Genomic DNA, 21546 nt, shown 5'->3' on the forward strand with positions numbered 1-21546 from the left:
TGTAGTTATGTAATTGTAGATATGGTAAATTTGGAGGAGCTTTGGGATTGTGAGTTCATTCTCTACCAATAAAGTGTACCAGAGATCATTAAATGTAAAGAACCGATACTTACGCAGGGCTTCCTCCAGCTCCCCCCACGTAAGTCCCACGCCGTCCTCCTGCGGCCTGCCGTTCAGCCGCGATCAGCCCTGGTAATTGCTTCAGTCGTGTCAGTCTGGGTCTTCTGCACATGCGTTGGAGGTCCGTGCTTGCGCAGAAGACCCAGGCTGGACCCGAATGAGCCAGTTACCGGGGCTGATTGCCGATGAACAGCAGACTGCGGGAGGACTCATACGTGTTTATGGAGATGGAGGAAGCAGCGGGTAAGTATCGGTTCTTTACATTTATTGTTTCATCAGTCCACAGAACACTACCACAAAAGTTTTAGGATAGTGTTCTGTGGAGTGATGAAACAAAATTAGAACTCTTTGGGCCCATGGATCAACACTATGTTTGGAGGAAGAAAAACAAGGCCTATGAAGAAAAAAACACCTTGCCTACTGTGAAGCATGGCGGGGGGTCAATCATGCTTTGGGGCTGTTTTGCTTCTGCAGGTACAGGGAAGCTTCAGCGTGTGCAAGGTACCATGAATTCTCTTCAGTACCAGGAGATATTGGATGAAAATGTGATGCAGTCCGTCACAAACCTGAGGCTTGGGAGACGTTGGACCTTTCAACAGGACAATGATCCCAAGCATACCTCCAAGTCCACTAGAGCATGGTTGCAGATTAAAGTCTGGCACATTTTGGAGTGGCCATCGCAGTCACCAGACTTAAAGGAGTACTGTAGGGGGGTCGGGGGAAAATGAGTTGAACTTACCCAGGGCTTCTAATGGTCCCCCGCAGACATCCTGTGCTTGCGCAGCCACTCACCGATGCTCCGGCCCCGCCTCCGGTTCACTGTCCACTGTGCCTGCATTGCCGTGTCCTCGCACCCACTGACGTCACCAGGAGCGTACTGCGCAGGCACAGACCATACTGGGGTTGTGCTATACACTTCTGGTGACGTCAGTGGGTGCGAGGACACGGCAATGCAGGCGCAGTGGTTTTCAGACTTTAAAGTAAGAAATTCCAGAAGTGAACCGGAGGCGGGGCCGGAGCATCAGTGAGTGGCTGCGCGGGCCCAGTATGTCTGTGGGGACCATTAGAAGCCCCGGGTAAGTTCAGCTCATTTTCCCCCGACCCCCCTACAGTATTCCTTTAAATCCGATTGAGAATCTCTGGTGGGACTTAAAGAAAACAGTTGCAGTGCGCAAGCCTAAGGATGTGACTGAAATGGAGGCTTTTGCCCATGAAGAATGGGCTAAGATACCCGTAGATCGCTGCAAGACACTTGTGTCAAGCTATGCTTCACGTTTAAAAGCTGTTATAACTGGAAAAGGATGTTGTACTAAGTACTAAGAATGAATGTCACTTGGGGGTTGAATAGAACTGATAATGATGTGAGCACAGAAAAGGCTTGTGGTGTTTTTTCATTACAAAAGTTATATTTGTCTCACTTACAAGTGCCTCTTTGATTTAATTGGAAACAAGATGACTGAAATGATCAAAATCAATGTCAAACTGGCCAAAGCACTCAATTTCAGTGGGGTTTGAATAATTTTGAATACAACTGTAAAGGGGGTTAGTGTTAGGAATTAGGGGGTGGGGGGAGGTTAGTTTTTAGGCACTTGACGGGGGTTAGAGTTAGGAATTAGGATGGGGGGGGGTTAGTTGAAGAGGGTTAGTGTTAGGAATTAGGATGGGGAGGTTAGTTGAAGGGGGTTAGTGTTAGGAATTAGGGGGGGGGGGGGGGGAGGTTAGTTTTAGGCACCTGAAGGGGGTTAGTGTTAGGAATTAGGAGGGGGAGGTTAGTTTTAGGAATTTGAAGGGGGTTAGTGTTAGGAATAAGGATGGAGGGGTTAGTTTTAGGCACTTAAAGGGGGTTAGTGTTAGGAATTAGGATGGGGAGGTTAGTTTTAGGCACTTAAAGGGGGTTAGTGTTAGGAATAAGGATGGAGGGGTTAGTTTTAGGCACTTAAAGGGGGTTAGTGTTAGGAATAAGGATGGAGGGGTTAGTTTTAGGCACTTAAAGGGGGTTAGTGTTAGGAATTAGGAGGGGGAGGTTAGTTTTAGGCATTTGAAGGGGGGCTAGTGTTAGGAATTAGGAGGGGAGGTTAGTTTTAGGCACTTAAAGGGGGGTTAGTGTTAGGAATAAGGATAGGGGAGGTTAGTTTTAGGCACTTGAAGGGGGGCTAGTGTTAGGAATTAGGAGGGGAGGTTAGTTTTAGGCACTTGAAGGGGGGTTAGTGTTAGGAATAAGGATGGGGGAGGTTAGTTTTAGGCACTTGAAGGGGGTTAGTGTTAGGAATAAGGATGGGGGAGGCTAGTTTTAGGCACTTGAAGGGGGTTAGTGTTAGGAATTAGGAGGGGAGGTTAGTTTTAGGCACTTGAAGCGGGTTAGTGTTAGGAATTAGGAGGGGAGGTTAGTTTTAGGCACTTGAAGGGGGTTAGTGTTAGGAATTAGGAGCGGAGGTTAGTTTTAGGCATTTGAAGGGGGTTAGTGTTAGGAATTGAGAGGAGGAGGTTAGTTTTAGGCACTTGAAGGGGGTTAGTGTTAGGAATTGAGAGGAGGAGGTTAGTTTTAGGCACTTGAAGGGGGTTAGTGTTAGGAATTGAGAGGAGGAGGTTAGTTTTAGGCACTTGAAGGGGGTTAGTGTTAGGAATTAGGAGGAGGAGGTTAGTTTTAGGCACTTGAAGGGGGTTAGTGTTAGGAATTAGGAGGGGAGGTTAGTTTTAGGCACTTGAAGGGGGTTAGTGTTAGGAATTAGGAGGGGAGGTTAGTTTTAGGCACTTGAAGGGGGTTAGTGTTAGGAATTAGGAGGGGAGGTTAGTTTTAGGCACTTGAAGGGGGTTAGTGTTAGGAATTAGGAGGAGGAGGTTAGTTTTAGGCACTTGAAGGGGGTTAGTGTTAGGAATTAGGAGGGGAGGTTAGTTTTAGGCACTTGAAGGGGGTTAGTGTTAGGAATTAGGATGGGGAGGTTAGTTTTATGCACTTGAAGGGGGGTTACTGTTAGGAATTAGGAGGAGGAGGTTAGTTTTAGGCACTTGAAGGGGGTTAGTGTTAGGAATTAGGAGGGAAAATGCCAACCTGCGCCCAACTCATGCTGTGGCGCTGCAACATGCACACTCTTCCATAGATCATATTCTATGAAAACGCATGTGCCCCAGATGTAATGTGAACACCACCGGAGTAGCACTGTGCATCTGATGCACTGTGTGCTCCAGCTTTCCCCTGTGTGAACACAGCCTTATGGAACATTACATAACGCTTCATCTCTGGCCCCTGTGCTTGTTGTCTTATGCATGCCACGGGCCCCTCCTAAGGCCGTCCCCTCTGGTTACGCAGCTCCACCCACTGCTTGATCTTCATGTCTATCTTCTCGTAGCTTTCCTGCACATTCTTCTTAGAGACCTCCAGGAGCTCTTTCACTTCAGATTCCTCATAGGCATGTTTAAAAGTGGAATATTTCTGCTCCATTTCCTTTACTTTACCTGCAAGCAAATAAAAATGTCATTTGAAGTAACATATCTTGGTAGCCAGTCATTCTCTAATAAATAGACAAAGGCATGTGTGTAATTTCTGAATAGTGTGATATTTTGGATCACTCTATTCACTAATGGGGTACTATGGTGAACACTGTACTATTCTAATCTCAGCAGCTATGTCTTAGCAGGAAGTTATGAATCAGGGTGATGCCAGTTATTGGCTGACTTGTGAAGAGTAAGCTTCTGGCCAATAAGCCTTCTTCAGAATCAATTTTGTGCAGCCAGAAAAAAAGGCCTGTTGGCCAAAAGCTTACTTTTCATCATCTAGAGACTATCAGTATCTGACAGCTCTACTCCCATCAGTAACATCTGATTGTTTTTATTGATTAGCCTTAAAGAGAACCCGAGGTGTGTTTAAAGAATGTTATCTGCATACAGAGGCTGGATCTGCCTATACAGCCCAGCCTCTGTTGCTATCCCAAACCCCACTAAGGTCCCCCTGCACTCTGCAATCCCTCATAAATCACAGCCGTGCTGTGAGGCTGTGTTTACATCTGTAGTGTCAGTTTCAGCTGCTCCCCCGCCTCCTGCATAGCTACGGTCCCTGCCCCCGTCCCTACCCTCCAATCAGCAGGGAGGGAAGGGATGCAGGCGGGGACTCGAGTTCTGCAGGAGGCGGGGAGAGCAGCAGACTGACACTATAGAGATAAACACAGCCAGCTCTGACAAGCTGTTTGTCAGCAGCGTGGCTGTGATTTATGAGGGATTGCAGAGTGCAGGGGGACCTTAGAGGGGTTTGGGATAGCAACAGAGGCTGTACTGTATAGGCAGATCCATCCTCTGTATGCAGATAATATTCTTCAAACCCACCTCGGGTTCTCTTTAAACTCTGATCTTTGTTTTATGTGGTCACTCTACTGTGCTCCACATAGGTTCAGAAATGTGACTGGACCAGTAAAAGAGAAAACAGTTAGGCCTGGGACCCACTAGAAAGGGCAAAGCGATTTGTGGTAGCGATTTGCAAGCGATTTTAGGAGCGATTTCCCTGCTCCTATATAATGCATTAGAATGGAAATGCTCCCAAAATGCTGCATGTTCTGCGATTGCGATTTGCCTAATCGCAATCGCTCTGGTGGAATCTGTCCTATCCATTTACAATGGCAGAGCATTTAGGGCCTGTTTCCACTACATGCAGATGAATGCCTATGGGCCTGTTTCCACTAAACACGATTTTTCTGATGCAGATTTTCCCATAGGCATTCATTGGAGTCAGTTTTTCTGCATCCATTCTGCATCCAACCTGCGTGTAGTGGAAACAGGCCCTAAAGGAAATCACTAGTGAAATGCTAAAAAAAACCCAAAACAAAACGCTCTAGCGGTTTCCAGCCCTCAGTCTCATCTGTTGTATTTGAATAATAGAAATTACAGGTTAAGGTAGCCACATGCGATACAATAAGAAGATCTGATTTTACATCAATTTGGTAAAAAGCATCAGTTGTATGGAAAAAATGAAAATCTTTCTTAATTTAAAGAGAAACTCCAACCAAGAAATTAACTTTATCCCAATCAGTAGCTGATACCCCCTTTTACATGAGAAATCTATTGCTTTTCACAAACAGACCATCAGGGGGCGCTGTATGACTGATATTGTGGTTAATCTCCTCCCACAAGAAGCTCTGAGGACTGCCGTACTTTTGACAGTTTGCCACAATGTAACAAGGTTCACAGACAGGAGATAGCTGTTTACAGCTGTGTCCAATGGCCAAAACAGCTAGCAGCAGCTACATAACCTGCCCACAGTAACAATGTCACCATGTAATAAATGTCAGAATGTAAATTGGGGAGAGGAAAGATTTTACAATGAGCAAACACTGACTAAATCATTTATACATAATTATTGTAAAAATGAAGCACTTTTTTTTATTACACTATTTTCACTGGAGTTCCTCTTTAAGTGAGAAATCTGATCAAATTTCTGTATTGATAAAACTCAATTGGGGGTGGCAGGATTTTTTTTTAATAACATTAAATGGTGTAGGATAGATTGCAAATTTTTTGGATTTATAGATTCAAGCTATTTTCACAGTAATCATTTTTTTTTTAAATTAATTAAATAAATAATTGGAAAAAAATTGAACACGTGTGGTACATTGGCTAGATTGTTCTAATGTTATAATCAATCTAAAAATTGATTGTAATTTTTAGATTGAAAAGAAATATAAAAGAATTGTACAGTGTGGTGCCACTTTAAAGAGAATCTGAAGCGAGATTAAAACTCGCTTTTTACCTTATATTCAACAGCGGCATGATTGCCCCTGCTAAAACGCCGCTATCCCACGGCTGAACGAGGGGTCTTTACCCCCCAAATCCCCTCCGTGGTATCCGGGCAGCGCTTCCTGTTGAGGCAGGGCTAATGGCCGCAGCGCAGCCCTGCCTCTCAGCGCATCTATCAGCGCTGATCGCCGCCTCTCCCCCGCCCCTCTCAGTCTTCCTGCACTGAGAGGGGCGGGGAGAGGCGGAGATCCGCGCATGGAGGCAGAGCTACAGCCGAAAGCTCTGCCTCCATGAGCAGCAAAATCAACGACCAAGTTGGTTGTGGATTTTGCAGGGGGGGGGGGGATTTGGGGGGTAAAGACCCCTCGTTGTGCCGCGGGATAGCGGCGTTTTAGCAGGGGCAATCATGCCCCTGTTAAATATAAGGTAAAAAGCAAGTTTCAATCTCGCTTCAGAGTCTCTTTAACCCTCCTGGCGGTTTGCTAAAAATCTGCCAGGGGGCAGCAAATGCGTTTTTAAAAAAAAAAAAAAAATATTTTTCATGTATCGAGACAAAGTCTCGCTACATGATAGCCGCTGCTCAGCGGCATCCCCCCAGCCCCTCCGATCGCCTCCGGCGATCGGAGATCAGGAGATCCCGTTCAAAGAACGGGATCTCCTGGAGGGTCCCCCGTCGCCATGGCGACGGGGTGGGAGGACGTCATCGACGTTGTGACGTCAAGGGGGACTCCGATCCACCCCACAGCGCTGCCTGGCACTGATTGGCCAGGCAGCACACGGGGTCTGGGGGGGGGGGGGGCGGCTGCGGCGTGAAGGATAGCGGCGGCGATCGGGCACTGCACGCAGCTAGCAAAGTGCTAGCTGCGTGCAGCAAAAAAAAATTATGCAAATCGGCCCAGCGGGGCCTGAGCGGTGCCTCCCGGCGGCATAGCCCGTGCTCAGCACGGGCTTACCGCCAGGGAGGTTAAAGGATACCAGAGCCCAACTGAATCTGTTAAAAAAACATATTGTGCTGGTGGGGGGATGTTAGTGGTCATTTACCGCTACCTATGTTCCCCCCTGTATGCCACCATTTAATTGGTTTCCGGCCCTGTTCTGGCTCCCGTCCACTCCGACCAATATGGAGGTACTGCTCCGCGCATGCGCAATATTCCCTTTCTGCTCCCCTGTGACCGCACTCTTGTCACTTCCGCTAGACGCACGGCCTCGCTCTTGTCTTGCTAGCGTCCCAACGTGCACACTCCTCCGCCCTCTGCAGTTCAGCCATCAGCGTCTGCTTGAACGTGAACATGAACTATATTGCCTGTTTGCGACCGCCCTATTTTTTCCCATGAAGCCATTTTGTGACCCTTCACCCTGAACTCACATGGGGCAGGACGGCCAATCAGACAGGATCACCACCCAGGCCACTGCCCCCGCTATAAAAGGCACATTCCTGAAAGTTTCAACCTGCCATTAAAGCCAATGGGGCTTGCTGCAAATGATCAGTTTGCGAACATTCTTGGTCCATTTTGCGAACGTGATCACAGAGCTTTCTTAGCAGTATACTAACCTTCACAGGTCTGGTTGTTGAATAGTGGAAAGTGCATCACATCAGGGGTTCTTTTACCATCCCCTTCAAATATGTAGCAGCATTGTGATGGGATGTCCTCACTGGTTTCCTTGGTATCCACGTTTGGGAAGGAAATATGATTTTCTTTGCAGTATTCGGCTGTTTTCTTTAGTGTCTGATTACACAAAGAAATTGTTACAATATGTTATTATTATGGGACAATGCATTAATTTTTGTTCATATGAAACTGTGTATTATGTTCCCAATATTACAGTAGCTATTAAGACCAGTTAATTCTTAAAGGGGCACTATTGCTAAAATCCTCTTTTTTTAACCTTTTAGCATACGTATTAGTTGATGGAGGACTGATTTTGCACATTATGCATTTTTTTTTAAGTATTTGTTTGCAGGCAGTAAACATTTAGATACATGTAGTCACGTCAGCAGTTGTACCTTTCCGACGCCAAGCTAGGTCATACCATTCTGCAATAGGGAGGAATCTTGTATTGGTTTGTGAGTTGCCGTTATACTGTACCCTTCTGGCCATTTCAGTCGGGTTTTCCCACCTTGTAACCGCTCTATAGAGCAGTTACTGCCAGCAACCGACGTAAAGTGATGGTCGCAGCCTCCTCCGTCGAGGGTGCGACGTTACTCAGAGCGGCTGCGTGTAGTTATTACGCTGCCCGGCCGCCAAGGACCCCTTTCCCTATGCTGGCAATGAAACGGACACCTATTGTTGTCCGTTTCTATAGCAACCATGTCCGGCTTTCCTATCTGTGCATTCTAGCGGCTGCATCAAAGAGCATACACGCACACAAGCGCTACAGCTGTGTGTTGCTCTGTGTGCTGTATTTTTTTCTAGAATTCTTTTATGAATGCCTGCAATACTGTTTTAAAGGTGTTTGTTTTGAGGAATCAGGTACATCAGGGGCAAATCCAGGATTTTCAAGGGGGGGATTCCTGAAATGTTCAATCAGGGTTCGATTCAATATGCGTTCGTTCAACGCAAATCGAATCGAATCCTGATCGGACATGTTGGATTTTATCAATTTGATCAGCGATCGCATGACAAATCGAATGGTGTAGAAGATGGAGCTGGGCATGAGAGGGATATGGAGGCTGCCATATTTATTTCCTTTTAAGCAATACCAGTTGCCTGGCAGCGCCTCGGCTCTATTCTGCTGCAGTAGGGTCTGAATCGCACCAGTAACAAGCATGCAGCTAATCTTGTCAGATCTGACAATAATGTCAGAAACACCTGATCTGCTGCATGCTTGTTCAGTGTCTAGGGATGAAAGTATTAGAGGCAGACGATCAGCTGGATAGCCAGGAAACTGGTATTGTTTAAAAAGAAGTAAATATTGCAGCCTCCATATCTCTCTACGCTTCTGTCCGCTTCTGTGCACTTTTTTTCAGCAACATGTATCTGTTATTAATGTGCTTAAAAAAAGCGGACAGAAGCACACGAAGTGTGAATGAGGCCTAAGTGTAAGTGCTGCAGAAGATATCACTGCTATATAAATACATAATAATAGTATGGTAGGACATTAGACTATGACTATGGTAGGATTAGATTGTGAGCTCCTCTGAGGACAGACAGTGACATGACTATGTACTCTGTAAAGTGCTGCAGAAGATATCACTGCTATATAAACACATAATAATAATATGGGAGGGCATTAGACAATGACTATGGTAGGATTAGAGTGTGAGCTCCTCTGAGGACAGTCAGTGACATGACTATATACTCTGTAAAGTGCTGCAGAAGATGTCAGTGCTATATACATACTGTACATAATAATAATATAGTAGGATTAGATTGTGAGCTCCTCTGAGGGATGGCTAAGTCACAAGACGATATACTCTGTCAGTACTGCAGAAGATGTCACACTACATAAATGCTAAATAATAATACACAAATGAGGGGGGATTTGACAGGCTAAACTCTAAATACATAGAGGGTGCATATCTGTTTTCCTTCTGTCCTGTTCACGTCACACATTTAATAAGGAAAGCACTTGCCCTTCTCACCTCTCACACACAGTGATGGCTTATCAGTAATCACCTCTTGTCCCCCTCCCCATGTTACATTATGCCGTTTACTGCTGCCTGGGGGTTTACTGCTGCCTGGGGAGGAGAACGAAGAATGAGAAAGCCAGCCACACACATTCCCTTCCCTGGCGATTCATTAGGGTTGCCAGGTCGGCTGATGGAGAAAACCGGACAGGGGGTGGAGTTAGGGGCGGAGTCAGAAGCGCACTTTTATGTAGAGTGGGGCTAAGCAATGGGCTTTTTAAAAAATGTTTTTTACAGTATTTATATCGCACTGACATCTTCTGCAGCACATCACAGAGTACATAGCCATGTCACTAACTGTCCTCACCAGTACATGCACATAAGAGACCACTTTTCACCAGTAAATGCACATAATAAGAGACCGCTTTTCACCAGTAAATGCACATAATAAGAGACAGAGCAGAAAACTATTACAAAACTGGAAAACTATGCAAATAATGCAATGCATTTATGGCGTTTTTGCACAGTGAAGTGGTCGATTTCTTGCGGGAAGTTTAAAAAAAAAAATTTTTTTTCCCACTAAAATTTTTTATTGAGAACAATAAAGTGGACATACATAGGCATAAAGTTAAAATATAAATCTGCGCATACATGTATGTACACATTTTGAGCAAATATAACAAATATAACAGTATAACAGTATAAATTGCGTTGTACAATAGTATGAATTCAAGTGTAAAGTATAGTAAGCAGCGGGCTCAGGCGAGATTGAATGAGATTGAAAGTCACGCCTGGACTATACGGAGGGGAGATAGAGCGGAGCCAATGCACACAAAGAGCGGAAATACAACCAGAGAATTATGGGTCACTCACTCACCATATCTCCAGACTCCTGACCTTACCTTGCTTCCTTCGCAGATGCAGAATCGCATTGCAAATGACGTGAGTGCCGCACGTCATGCATGCGTTGGCAACGCAGCGTTGGCGTTGCCGTAGCAACGTCGGGAAGCGCGGGCTCGGGGGCGGTACTTAAGCTGGCGTAACTTACGCCGCGTAAGCTGGCTGGCTGTGCCTTTGACTGACAGCCAGGCAGCGAATCAGCGGTCGCGCAGCGCTGGCGGACGGGTGGCGGCAAGTGGCAAAAGGCATAAAACCGGACATCTTAATTGTCCGGTTTAACATGCCTTTTTGGACAGGACACAGCGGCCAAAAACCGGACTGTCCGGTCTAAAACCGGACACCTGGCAACCCTACGATTCATCTGCCCTGTCCTGACTCCTTGACCCTTCCTATAAACATATAGGAGCAGCGAGTGACAGCCAGAGGAGCTCGTGTGACTGAGAGGCGGCAAGGAAGGGCTGGTGAATGCGGGAGTCAGTTTGATTACCTGGCTAGCTCAGCTGACTGTCGCTGCTGCAGTGCTCTCTCCCTGGTGTCTGCGTGGTGACATGGCAGGGCTGGATGTGGAGAGTAGCTGGCTGCCTCCCTGGGGGAAAGAGGTACATTGGGTGACCCAGCGGCAGCCGCTCCTCCTGCAGACAGTGCAGTCTTCCGCCTGGCTTGGCTCCATGTGCGCGCTGATAGGCGTGTGGGGGTGGGCTGGCTCGGCTGCCTCTCTTTCTATAGGCTAAAGAGAAGTGCCAGTTTCAAAATGCTGCCACTGGAGAGAGAGCTGAGGGAGGAAGGGAGGGAGGGACAGAGGAGGACTCTTACTCAGCTGCCCGGAGTATTGCGGCTCTCTGCAGTGAAGAGCCTATGCGCAGCAGCATCGCGGGGACAATTGTATACATTTATACCGACGGTCTTGGCCCAGGGGGAGGTTCTAGACACCCGGAACACCCCCTTCCGTGCGCCAGTGTACATATATGTTTATGTATTATCCAGGTTTTATATAAACAAAAAAAAAATAAAATAATTGCTTTGTATAAATATATATATTTACGTCGGGTGCTGGCAGTAACTGCTCTATAGAGCGGTTACAAGGTGGGAAAACCCGACTGAAATGGCCAGAGGGGTACAGTATAACGGCAACTCACAAACTAATACAAGATTCCTCCCTATTGCAGAATGGTATGACCTAGCTTGGCGTTGGAAAGGTACAACTGCTGACGTGACTACATGTATCTAAATGTTTACTGTCTGCAAACAAATGCTTTAAAAAAAATGCATAATGTGCAAAATCAGTCCTCCCATCAACTAATACGTATGCTAAGAGGTTAAAAAAAGAGGATTTTAGCAATAGTGCCCCTTTAATGTATATTGTGGAGTAAAACATTATTTGCAATGCACAAAATGTTGAGCATTGCACATAAACCATGTTTGCATTACTTAGTTTGTATTACCTAGCTGGCAGGGCTTGCAGTGCTGACATGAGACCACTTTGCGCTTAGGGACGGCCCTACCATGAAGCGGACTGAATCATGTAATTCAGGGCAGCAAACGGTAGGGGGCATAGAGAAAAGAGTGTAGGCAGCGCTTCCAAATACAGAAGGCTGCACCTGAGTTGATTTAGCTGCAAAGAAGTGCAGAGCTCCAATGGACCATATTACACAACATGCATTCAAACAGGTACAGCAATGGAGGGCGTTAGCTTCAGCAAATATGTGCACAAATCATTCCTACTAGACTTCCCCACAGCGGTGACGTGCCCTCGCAGGGAAGACCTAACCACTAACCTAACATTAAAAGCATAACTTACCTGGTACGACTTATCTGCATTCAAATTTTAGATTAGGGACTAGCACATAAATTTGCACTTAATTTGCATAATTTTGTATCTGATTTGGATTCAAGGCGTGTATTTAGCCCCTGGGGGTCTGTACACGCCCCTGATGGTTTATAAGCCAGTTGCAGCCTGTGAGCGCTGTCATTTTTGTTTGTCTGTCTTGAAGAAATGTGTATACCATTGTTTGATAAGTCGCACCAGGTAAGTTATGCTTTTAATGTTAGGTTAGTGGTTAGGTCTTCCCCGAGAGTACACGTCACCGCCGTGGAGAAGTCTAGTAGGAATGATTTGTGCACACATTATTGCTGAAGCTAACGCCCTCCATTGCTGTACCTGTTTGAATGCATGTTGTGTAATATGGTCCATTGGAGCTCTGCACTTCTTTGCAGCTAAATCAATTCAGGTGCAGCCTTCTGTATTTGGAAGCGCTGCCTACACTCTCTTCTCTATGTAAATTGTTCTAAGTATACTTGTGGTAGCCTGCATCCAATCTGCATTAAAATTTTAGATTAGGGACTAGCACATAAATTTGCACTTAATTTGCATAATTTTGCATCTGATTTGGATTCAAGGCGTGTATTTAGCCCCTCGGGGTCTGTACACGCCCCTGATGGTTTATAAGCCAGTTGCAGCCTGTGAGCGCTGTTATTTTTGTTTGTCTGTCTTGAAGAAACGGTAGGGGGCAGCATCAGCTCTACACTAAACTGATCTTTTTCATTCTCTCCCTCTGCTCTGCTGCTTCTGTGGCTGCCTGGCTCAGGAAACACAGAGCTTGCCTGCCCCGCCTCCTCACCATGTGCCATTCTGCCCCCTGGTTTCCCTGCTGTGCAGATAAGGTGTGTGTGTGTGTGTGTGTGTGTGTGTGTGTGTGTGTGTGTGTGTGTGTGCCCACACATGCTGGCCCAGCCAACCAGCTATAGGTGTTGGCACTCACACAGCTTACCTACACATCCACACTCAGCCAAACACCTATTAGCAACCAACCATTTGCCTATCAGCATCCAGGCCAAAACAGGTAAAAAGGGCTCCGCCATAGAAGTGAATGTAAATTGTAGCGATACGGTGTACACACACACATACATATATATATATATATATATATATATATATATATATATATATATATATATATATATATATATATATATATATATATACATACATACATACATATGTTTTCCCTGGGGAGGGGGGGGGGGGGGCACATCCTTACCAGTTTGCATCAGTCAGCAAAAGTTTAGAATCTGCCCTGCTTACACTGTGCTGTGTTGTATTTAAAGGGTACCTGTATTCTTAAAGGGACTCTGAGCACCTCTCATGGGCATGCCTTTAAGACAAACGACTTCCAACAAAGTCGTGCTATGACCCCTCTGGAGGAGCCTCTTGCAATGTCCATGAGTGTCACTTCCTCTTTCTGCTTCATTCAGTGATGCACTTCTCTAATAGAGAAGACAGGGGTGACCCGGAAGTTATAACATAGCCAAGATGGCAGCCGCGATTTTTAAATTGAACTCGAACAAAAGGCATTTGGTGTAGAACGGGAAGAGTGAAGAAGAGGGAGCCCCAAGGTGGGGAGACATCTCTGCCGATGTGCCCAACGCTCCCCCTCTGCACTGCCTCCCCTCCTGCTGGGTGACACAAACTCCTGGCTACCTATTCTGGCTACCTATGGGACATTTATAGACCTGGCTATCTATGGAACATATACACCTGGCCACCTATTCTGTGGACATCTATACACCTGGCTACCTATGGGACATACCTGGCTACCTTTTCTGGGGACATTTATACACCAGGCTACCTATTCTGGGGACATTATACACCTGGCTACCTATTCTGGGGACAACTATACTCATGGCTACTTATACTGGGGACACCTATAGACCTGGCTACCTATGCTGGGGGTACCCATTTTGGGGGAACTGCTGTCAGATTATCTACATTTTTGGGGAACCGCTGTTAACAGATTAAATGTATTTTGGGGAACAGCTGCAAGATTATGTGTATGTTAGGGGAACGGCTGCTGCCAGATTACATGTATTTTGGGTGATCCGCTGCCAGGTTTCTCGTATTTTGGGGAACTGCTTCCAGATTATGTGTATGTTGGGGGAACTGCTTCTGCCACATTGTCTATTTTGGGGGAACCACTGCCATATTATCTGTATTTTGGAGGAACTTCTACCAGACTATGTGTCATTTTGGTGAAATGCTGTCAGATTACATCTATTTCTGGGGGATACACTACGGCAGAGCTCAAACTTCCCCGGCAGACCTTTTACATCACTGCTAAGGTCATGTATATTTGGCCCCACCCATGACCATGCCCATATTATGCTTGACCACACCCATTTTATGGTGTGCCGTGCTAAACGCGCAGGGGTTTTTAGGTTGAGTCCATTCACTTCTTTTCTCAGGACTAGACCCCTGGAGGAGGGGATGTGTCGCTGACCACTTGAAAGGGGGATGCTGCCTATTAAGCATCACTAGCTACTTGGAGAGGGGGATGCTGCCTAATAAGGGTCATAAAAGAATTTCAGTAGTTATTTTTGCCAAGGGGTGCCTTGAAAAAATGTCAAAGCCATCAAGGGTGCCCTCACCCGAAAAAGTATGATAACCACTGCTCTAAACTGTCCAAACTCCTCCCACTATCCCACCATCACCCACATGAGGGAAGAGCTGAGTATAGGCTGAAGTATATGCTGTTTTTTGGTATATGGTATGTTTTTTTTTCCTTTCTTTTTTTTAAGGGAAGGGAGAGTACATGCTGCCTAATTATGTTGTTTGGGGAGTACATGCTACCTAAATTTGATCTAAGATACTATAAATGATTACTGAGCCCATCTCAGTGTGTGTTATGCTGGGATTACACGTTGAGATTTTTCAGTCGATTTACTGTGGGATCTTATTTTCGATTGATTTTCCGATCGATTATCTTATCTTTTCTTATCAATTTCCATTCACTTCTATGAGAAATCGAACATAAAAATATGTTTGAAAATCAGATCGGACATGTCGGAAATGATCTGTCGAATCATCTATCTGCCGAAAAACCTTATGGTATATTCCCAGCATTACATATAAATACACCAACATTGTAAAGCATCTACTGTATGACTAATATGTCAAAGCAAGGTAGAATTCCACACCACCTGCAAAATAACTTCAATTTATTGTTTCCATAGAAAAAATTTAAAACGATTACAATTTAAAATACATACAATTTAAAGGAACCATACTACAGCAACAGTCCACTATTTTGGGCTGGCACCCTTCTTCAAGCCATCCAGAAGGGTCCCAGCCCATTGTATGGAAACAATAAATTAAAGTTAATTTGGAGGTGGCGCAGACTTCTACCTTGCTTTTACTACTGGAATTCCTAATGTACCTGGAACAAGGGCTGCACCAGGGCCAGGCCGAGGCGGAGAGGCTCTAGCCTCTGGGCGCGGTGTAGGAGGGGGAGCACAACTCACTCAGTTATCATTCCCCTATTGTGTTTGAAGCAGAGATAACTAGATAACTAAAGATAAAGGTGTTTTTTTTGGGGGGGGAGGTTAAGGTTGGGCCCCTGGGGAACGTCTTAGACCAGGGGTCTCAAACTCGCGGGCCATTTGCGGCCCTCGATACAATATTTTGTGGCCCTCGCCGGCAAAAGCTTCCTTATAGTTCGCTTCAGCGCTCCCAAGTAATCTGGCGCATCCCCGCCGCTAAACGAGGGCTGCAGAGCCCCCAAATCGCCCGGGGGCAATCCGCCACCATTTCCTGGAAGGGGCAGAGCTTTCAGCCGCACGGATCGTCGCCTCTCCCCGCCCCTCTCTGTGAAGGAAGAGTGAGAGGGGCGGGCAGAGGCGGCAATGCGCCGCGATTGTGAAATTCCTTATGCGGCCCAGCCTCATCCTGACTTTATCTCCTGCGGCCCCCAGGTAAATTGAGTTTGAGACCCCTGTCTTAGACTAATAGCAATCAGTGTGTGACGGCTGGGGTGGAGGGATGGAGGGGCGCACTTTGGTGTCTCAGCCTTGGGTGCTGGAGGACCTTGTACCGGCTCTGGTCTGCACACCCCTTCTCTTTGTTTGGGATAGCTGTTGAGTGCAATTCCTACTCTCACGTTGACTAATATGTCAGTAGGTTATGCCACATTATTTTTTATTTGTTTTCTTGTTTTATGAGTTGAAATGAACGTAAGAAGAAGCAGGCTCACCTCGAATGGATCTCCAGCACTGAAGTCAAATGACAGAATGAGATCTACTTTACGATGAGGAGGCAGCATCAATGGGTATGGAGTATTAATATACAAACCGGAATCAACTAAAGAGATTTCCTCTTCATTGACAAGCTCAGGGCAAACATCATCTAGAATAATGCATACATATATATATTTCATTTTATTTCCTACATGCATCAAAATACAGTCAGATAATGTGAAGTTTTGCATAATGGTATACTACTAATAGTAATTTCCAGTCAGTGTTTACAGAATGAACAAATGCACTTTTCGGTGCCAGAGTGCTGTGTTAGATTAGCATTGGTACCCCAATATTTGTCGTGCTGACTTAGATATGCCCGAATTATAGGATGGTGTAAAGTCAGGGCAAATCAGGGCTGGGCCAAGGCAGAGGTGAGAGAGGCTCCAGCCTCAGGGAGAGCCAATGCTTGTTGCTATGTTGTTACAGGAGAGATCGATCAAATGTGATTTGAACCGCAAGTGTGTGACTGCTCATTTCCAGGGCCAGGCCGAGGCAGAGGCGAGAGAGGCTCCAGCCTCAGGGCGTATAGGAGGGGGTGCCCAACTCACTCAGCTATTATTCCCCTATTGTGTTTGAAGCAGAGAGAAATAAGAAAATGGGATACATGGCAGTGACTGCAAGCCAGATAACTAGAGATCAAGGTCTTGGGAGGTTGGGGGCCCTGGGGCGCCTCTTTCTCTAATAGCAATCAGTGTGTGATGGCTGGGGTGGAAGGGATGGAGGGGCGCACTTTGGTGTTTCAGCCTTGGGTGCTGCAGGACCTTGTCAAGGCACTGGGGCAAATTATAGTTATTTAAAGTAAAAGAATGTCCAAATGCTGGATTAATGTTGCCTGAAAAGGAACCCGATGTGAGAGTGATACGGAGGCTACCATCAGGGCCGGGCCGAGGCATAGGCTGGAGAGGCTCCAGCCTCAGGGCGCAGTGTAGGAGGGGGCGCACAATTCATTCAGCTGTCATTCCTAATTGTGTATGAAGCAGAAAGAAATAAGAAAAGGGGATACATAGCAGTGACGGCAAGCCATATAACTAGATATTAAGGTGTTGGGGAGGTTGTGGGCCCTGTGGCCCTCTTAGTCTAATAGCAATCAGTGTGTGATGGCTGAGGTGGGAGGGATGGGGGGGGCGCACTTTGGTGTCTCAGCCTTGGGTGCTGGAGGACCTTGTCCCTGCTCTGGCTACCATATTTATTTCCTTTTAAACAATGCAAGTTGCCTGTCTGTCCTGCTGATCCTCTGCCTCTAATGATTTTAGCCATATACCTTGATCAAGCATTCAGATCGGGTGCTCAGACTCAAGTCTGACTAGATGCTTGTTTCAAGGTTGTGACTCAGGTGCTACTGATCAACAGAACTGCCTGACAACTGGTATTGTTTAAAAGTACACAAATATGGCAGCCTGCATATCCCTCTCAGCTCGGATTCACTTGAAACATTTCTTAGTGATCACTTAGTGTTAGTTTAGGAACAAACAGTGTACAACCACACAGTTTGACTATCTATTGAGCAGCTAAATAAAATAAATAAATTGTTTAGTTAATCGATGAGATGAAAACAGTCTTTACTTTCCGGATAAAGAATGACTCAGAGCCCGATATAGTGTAGTATGCACTGGTAAGGATGAATTGATGATAAAGTAAGTATCTTTATACTCAGGCAACCACTGTAGATGCAGGTTGGGAGATTAAGCCTGTCCCTACTCAGGGTTAAGAAGTCGCTCTCCGTAGATCAGAAGAAAGGGGATAACACCCTTCCACCAGGGGTGGACTCGTACAGTGGTGAACAGAGATGCCAAAAGAATAGAAATAGATAAAAAACTTTTCTATTTTTTTTATTAAGAATGCTTTAATAAACCAAAAGTAGAACACTAAACAGACAGTATAAAGAACAGCAATCAAATAAACTTGGCCCAAAACAATAGGCCTAAATAAAACATGTATGGAAGGTGGGAAGAGCATGAGAGGAGAGTAGAAACAAGGGCATACAGAACAGATCAACCTGGAAAATGGGGGACTAAAACCACCCTACTGAGATTCCAGCGATTATTGTACACACAAAGTCTATACAAAGTCCATACTGTATCTAAGACTCTTAAGTCCAGTGTAGAAAAAAATAATTGAGAAAAAGAACAGAACAAAGTAATAAAAACCAAACCAAACAAAACAGTATAGTACATGGCTCCTGAAGTCCTAGACAAAATTAAGCAGGGTCCAGGGAGTATAAAATGCCCAGGAAAGGAGAATAACATGCAATACACTCATAATCATCTGTATAATATCCAATTATCCCAAATAATATCAAATTAAGTGAGGTCCTCAATGCTAAGATAATAAACTCGATCCATGAGCATTAAATGCTGAGTAACCAGGGAGATGTCAAGAGAAGGGGTTTTCCATTGAAAGGCTATGCAGCATTGTGCAGCAAGAAGCATATACCTATACAAAGCATGAAAAATGCAAGGTACCTCACAGTTGGGAGTATATAAGAGAGCCTAAAAAGCAGTAAGAGTGATAGGGAAAGCAAATACATCACGAGCCATGTTCTTCCATGACTCTCAGAATCTAACAGCTTTGGGGCATTCCCAAAAAATATGCAGGAGAGAGCCCTCAGATCCACAACCACGAAAACAATCAGAGGGTACAGAGGGGTAACATGTATGCAGTTTAGTTGGAGTGTAGTACCATCGGAAAAGAAGCTTAACCGCAGTATCCTTAACAAGATTGGATTTAACCCCTTTAGAGATAGAGGCCCAAGATGAAGTCTGACTGTTAAAGCTGAACACCCAACTCCTGCTTCCAGGCTCTCATATATAACATTTTATTGGCAGTGTTGTGACTTAATAATAGGGCATAAAGTAATGAGATAAGACCCTTGCTTTTAGAGAACCCAAAATAAAGAGACTCAAAAGTCCTGAGTTCCTTGTTAGGGGGAGATGGGAATTGGTGGCAAAAATAATGCCTAATTTGACAGTATCGAAATGCTTCTCCAAGAGGGGTGTCACGACAAAATCTAAACATACGAAAAGGGATAAATGTGTTGGCTAACCAAAATCTATTAGCAGAGGTTAAGCCTTGTTCCCTCCACCAGTAAATACCTGAGGACTATGAAAAGCGGGGGAAACCCGAGGATTCCCCAGGAAGGATAACCTGGGTGAGGGAAAATATACCAGATCAAACTGAGGAGCAATAGAAACCGGCAATTTAGCTAAGGCTGATACTATCCTGTTCCTATGAGACAAAGAAACTATGTCCTGACTCGTCACCACTGTAATCAAGGAGGGTAAACAAAAAGGAAGGATCGATGACAACTCAAAATGAAAGCATAAAGGAGGAGCAGATTCCAGGCCCCAATCCATAATTTGGCCTAATTTAGCCGCCAGATAGTAATGCCATAGACTAGGAAGGCCGATACCTTCCTGAAGAGCGTGTCTATACATGACCTGAGATCTAACTCTGGCTGGCTTGTTATCCCGGACAAATTTATTTATCTGAGATTGTATACCTGCCAGTGAATTTTTCATGAGAGTAATAGGTAGCATATGGAACAAATAAAGTTGGCTTCAGAAGTTTGATCATTTTACAGGCCAGGCATCTACCCAGCCACGAGACCTTATATGAGAACCAACTCTTTTAAAAGCTGAGAGATATACTTATAAGTGTGAGGAAAGTTGGCATCACACAGTTTTCGATAGCGGGGAGTAAGGAACATACAGAGGTATTTAAATTTGGATTTACACCAAGTAAAATCAAAATTTTCTTCCAATAGTTTCATCGTATGTGGAGAAGGTTAACCGGAAGGGCAGTGGACTTAGAGGAGTTAACTCTAAGGCCTGAGAAAGTGGCAAAGTTGTCCAATAAGCTAAAAAGGTTGGGGAGAGTGGTGACAAGTCTAGTCAAAAACAGGAGAGCATCATCTGCACACAATGCCAATTTAAAGTTATCAATACCATACCCTGCTATGTCAGGATGTTGTCTAATAGCGACTGCTAAAGGCTCCAGTGCTAGAGCAAGCAACAAGGGTGAAAGAGGGCAGCCCTGTCGAGTGCCTCTTTTAAGGGTGATAGGGAGAGAAGTTGCACCTGGAATACGATCATTGTAGAGGGATTATTACATAATGCTAAAACAGCTTAAATGATGGGGCCAGTAAGGCCGAAGCCTTCCAAAGCGGTAGTCAAGTATTGCCATCCAACGGAATCAAAGGCTTTACTGTCGAGGCCCAAAATAAGAAATCTGGTGTTAGTCAACTCAGCAGCATCCTGTAGAATATTAATTGCTAAACGAACATTGTCTGAACCTTGTCTATTTGGGATAAAACCGGTCTGAGAAGGGGCTATGAGGTCACCTACCATAGAACGCAAATGCACTGCCAAAATTTTAGAAAAAGTTTAATGTCGTTATTACGGATTCAAATAGGACAGAACCCAGCTGGAGAAGAGTGATCTACACCAAGCTTGGGAAGTAATGTCATAGAGGCCAACAACATTTCATAAGGGAAAAACTCACCATTAAGCACAGCAGTAAACCATTTAGTCAAGGGAATAGTGAGACTCTCTGCAATTTTTTGCAATATATTGGAGTAAGCCCGTCTGGGCCAGGGGCAGTAGAGGATTTCAGGATTTTGATAGAGGAAAGACTTCAGTGACCGAAATAGGAGCATTAAGGAGTTCAAGTTGAGTTGGAGTCAATGCTGGTAGGTTAAGGCCAGAAAGCCAGGACCTATGTGCGTTGGGGTCTGTGGGGACCTCTGTACCTAGTAGTTTACTAAAATAGTCCTCAAAAATGTTTAGCACATTGGAGGGAAGAGTTTCTGTCCCACCTCTAGAATTGCACAGTTTATAAACATGGGGAGGTTTATAATACTGATTACGTTTGCGAGCAAATTGCGATGAGGGGTTATTATCTCTCAAAAGAAATTTAGCTTTGGAGAACTTCAATTCTTTTGCGTGAGTATTAAGTAGATGATTAAGCTCAACTCTTTTAAGATTGATCTCATGTAAAATACTATTGTCTGTAAAATTGAAGTGGCGTTTATAAAGTGCATCTAGGTCTGCAGCAAGAGCGGATTTTTTATGGGATCTCAGCTGTTTAGCACGAGCTGCCTTGGCCATGAAAACACCTCTCAATACGGGCTTATGAGCTACCCATTTAAGAGCAGGGAAAGTGTTATTATT

At 45.1% G+C, this 21546-nt stretch overlaps 1 protein-coding gene across 1 annotated transcript in view; it reads right to left on the reverse strand.

Moving 5' to 3' along the window:
- Positions 1–1268: 1268 nt before the first annotated feature.
- The window catches only part of LOC137570392 (cytosolic phospholipase A2 gamma-like), a 140602-nt gene continuing 120324 nt past the window's right edge, over positions 1269–21546 (reverse strand). The window contains exons 17-19 of the mRNA XM_068279074.1: positions 16333–16484; positions 7394–7568; positions 1269–3573 (exon numbers count right to left, since the gene is read on the reverse strand). Coding sequence (XP_068135175.1) covers positions 3401–3573; positions 7394–7568; positions 16333–16484 — 500 coding nt within the window. The 3' untranslated portion in view covers positions 1269–3400. The remainder of the gene's footprint in view (positions 3574–7393; positions 7569–16332; positions 16485–21546) is intronic.

This window comes from Hyperolius riggenbachi, chromosome 4 (genome assembly GCF_040937935.1).
Source record: "Hyperolius riggenbachi isolate aHypRig1 chromosome 4, aHypRig1.pri, whole genome shotgun sequence".
In the NCBI taxonomy this organism is placed as follows: domain Eukaryota; kingdom Metazoa; phylum Chordata; class Amphibia; order Anura; family Hyperoliidae; genus Hyperolius; species Hyperolius riggenbachi.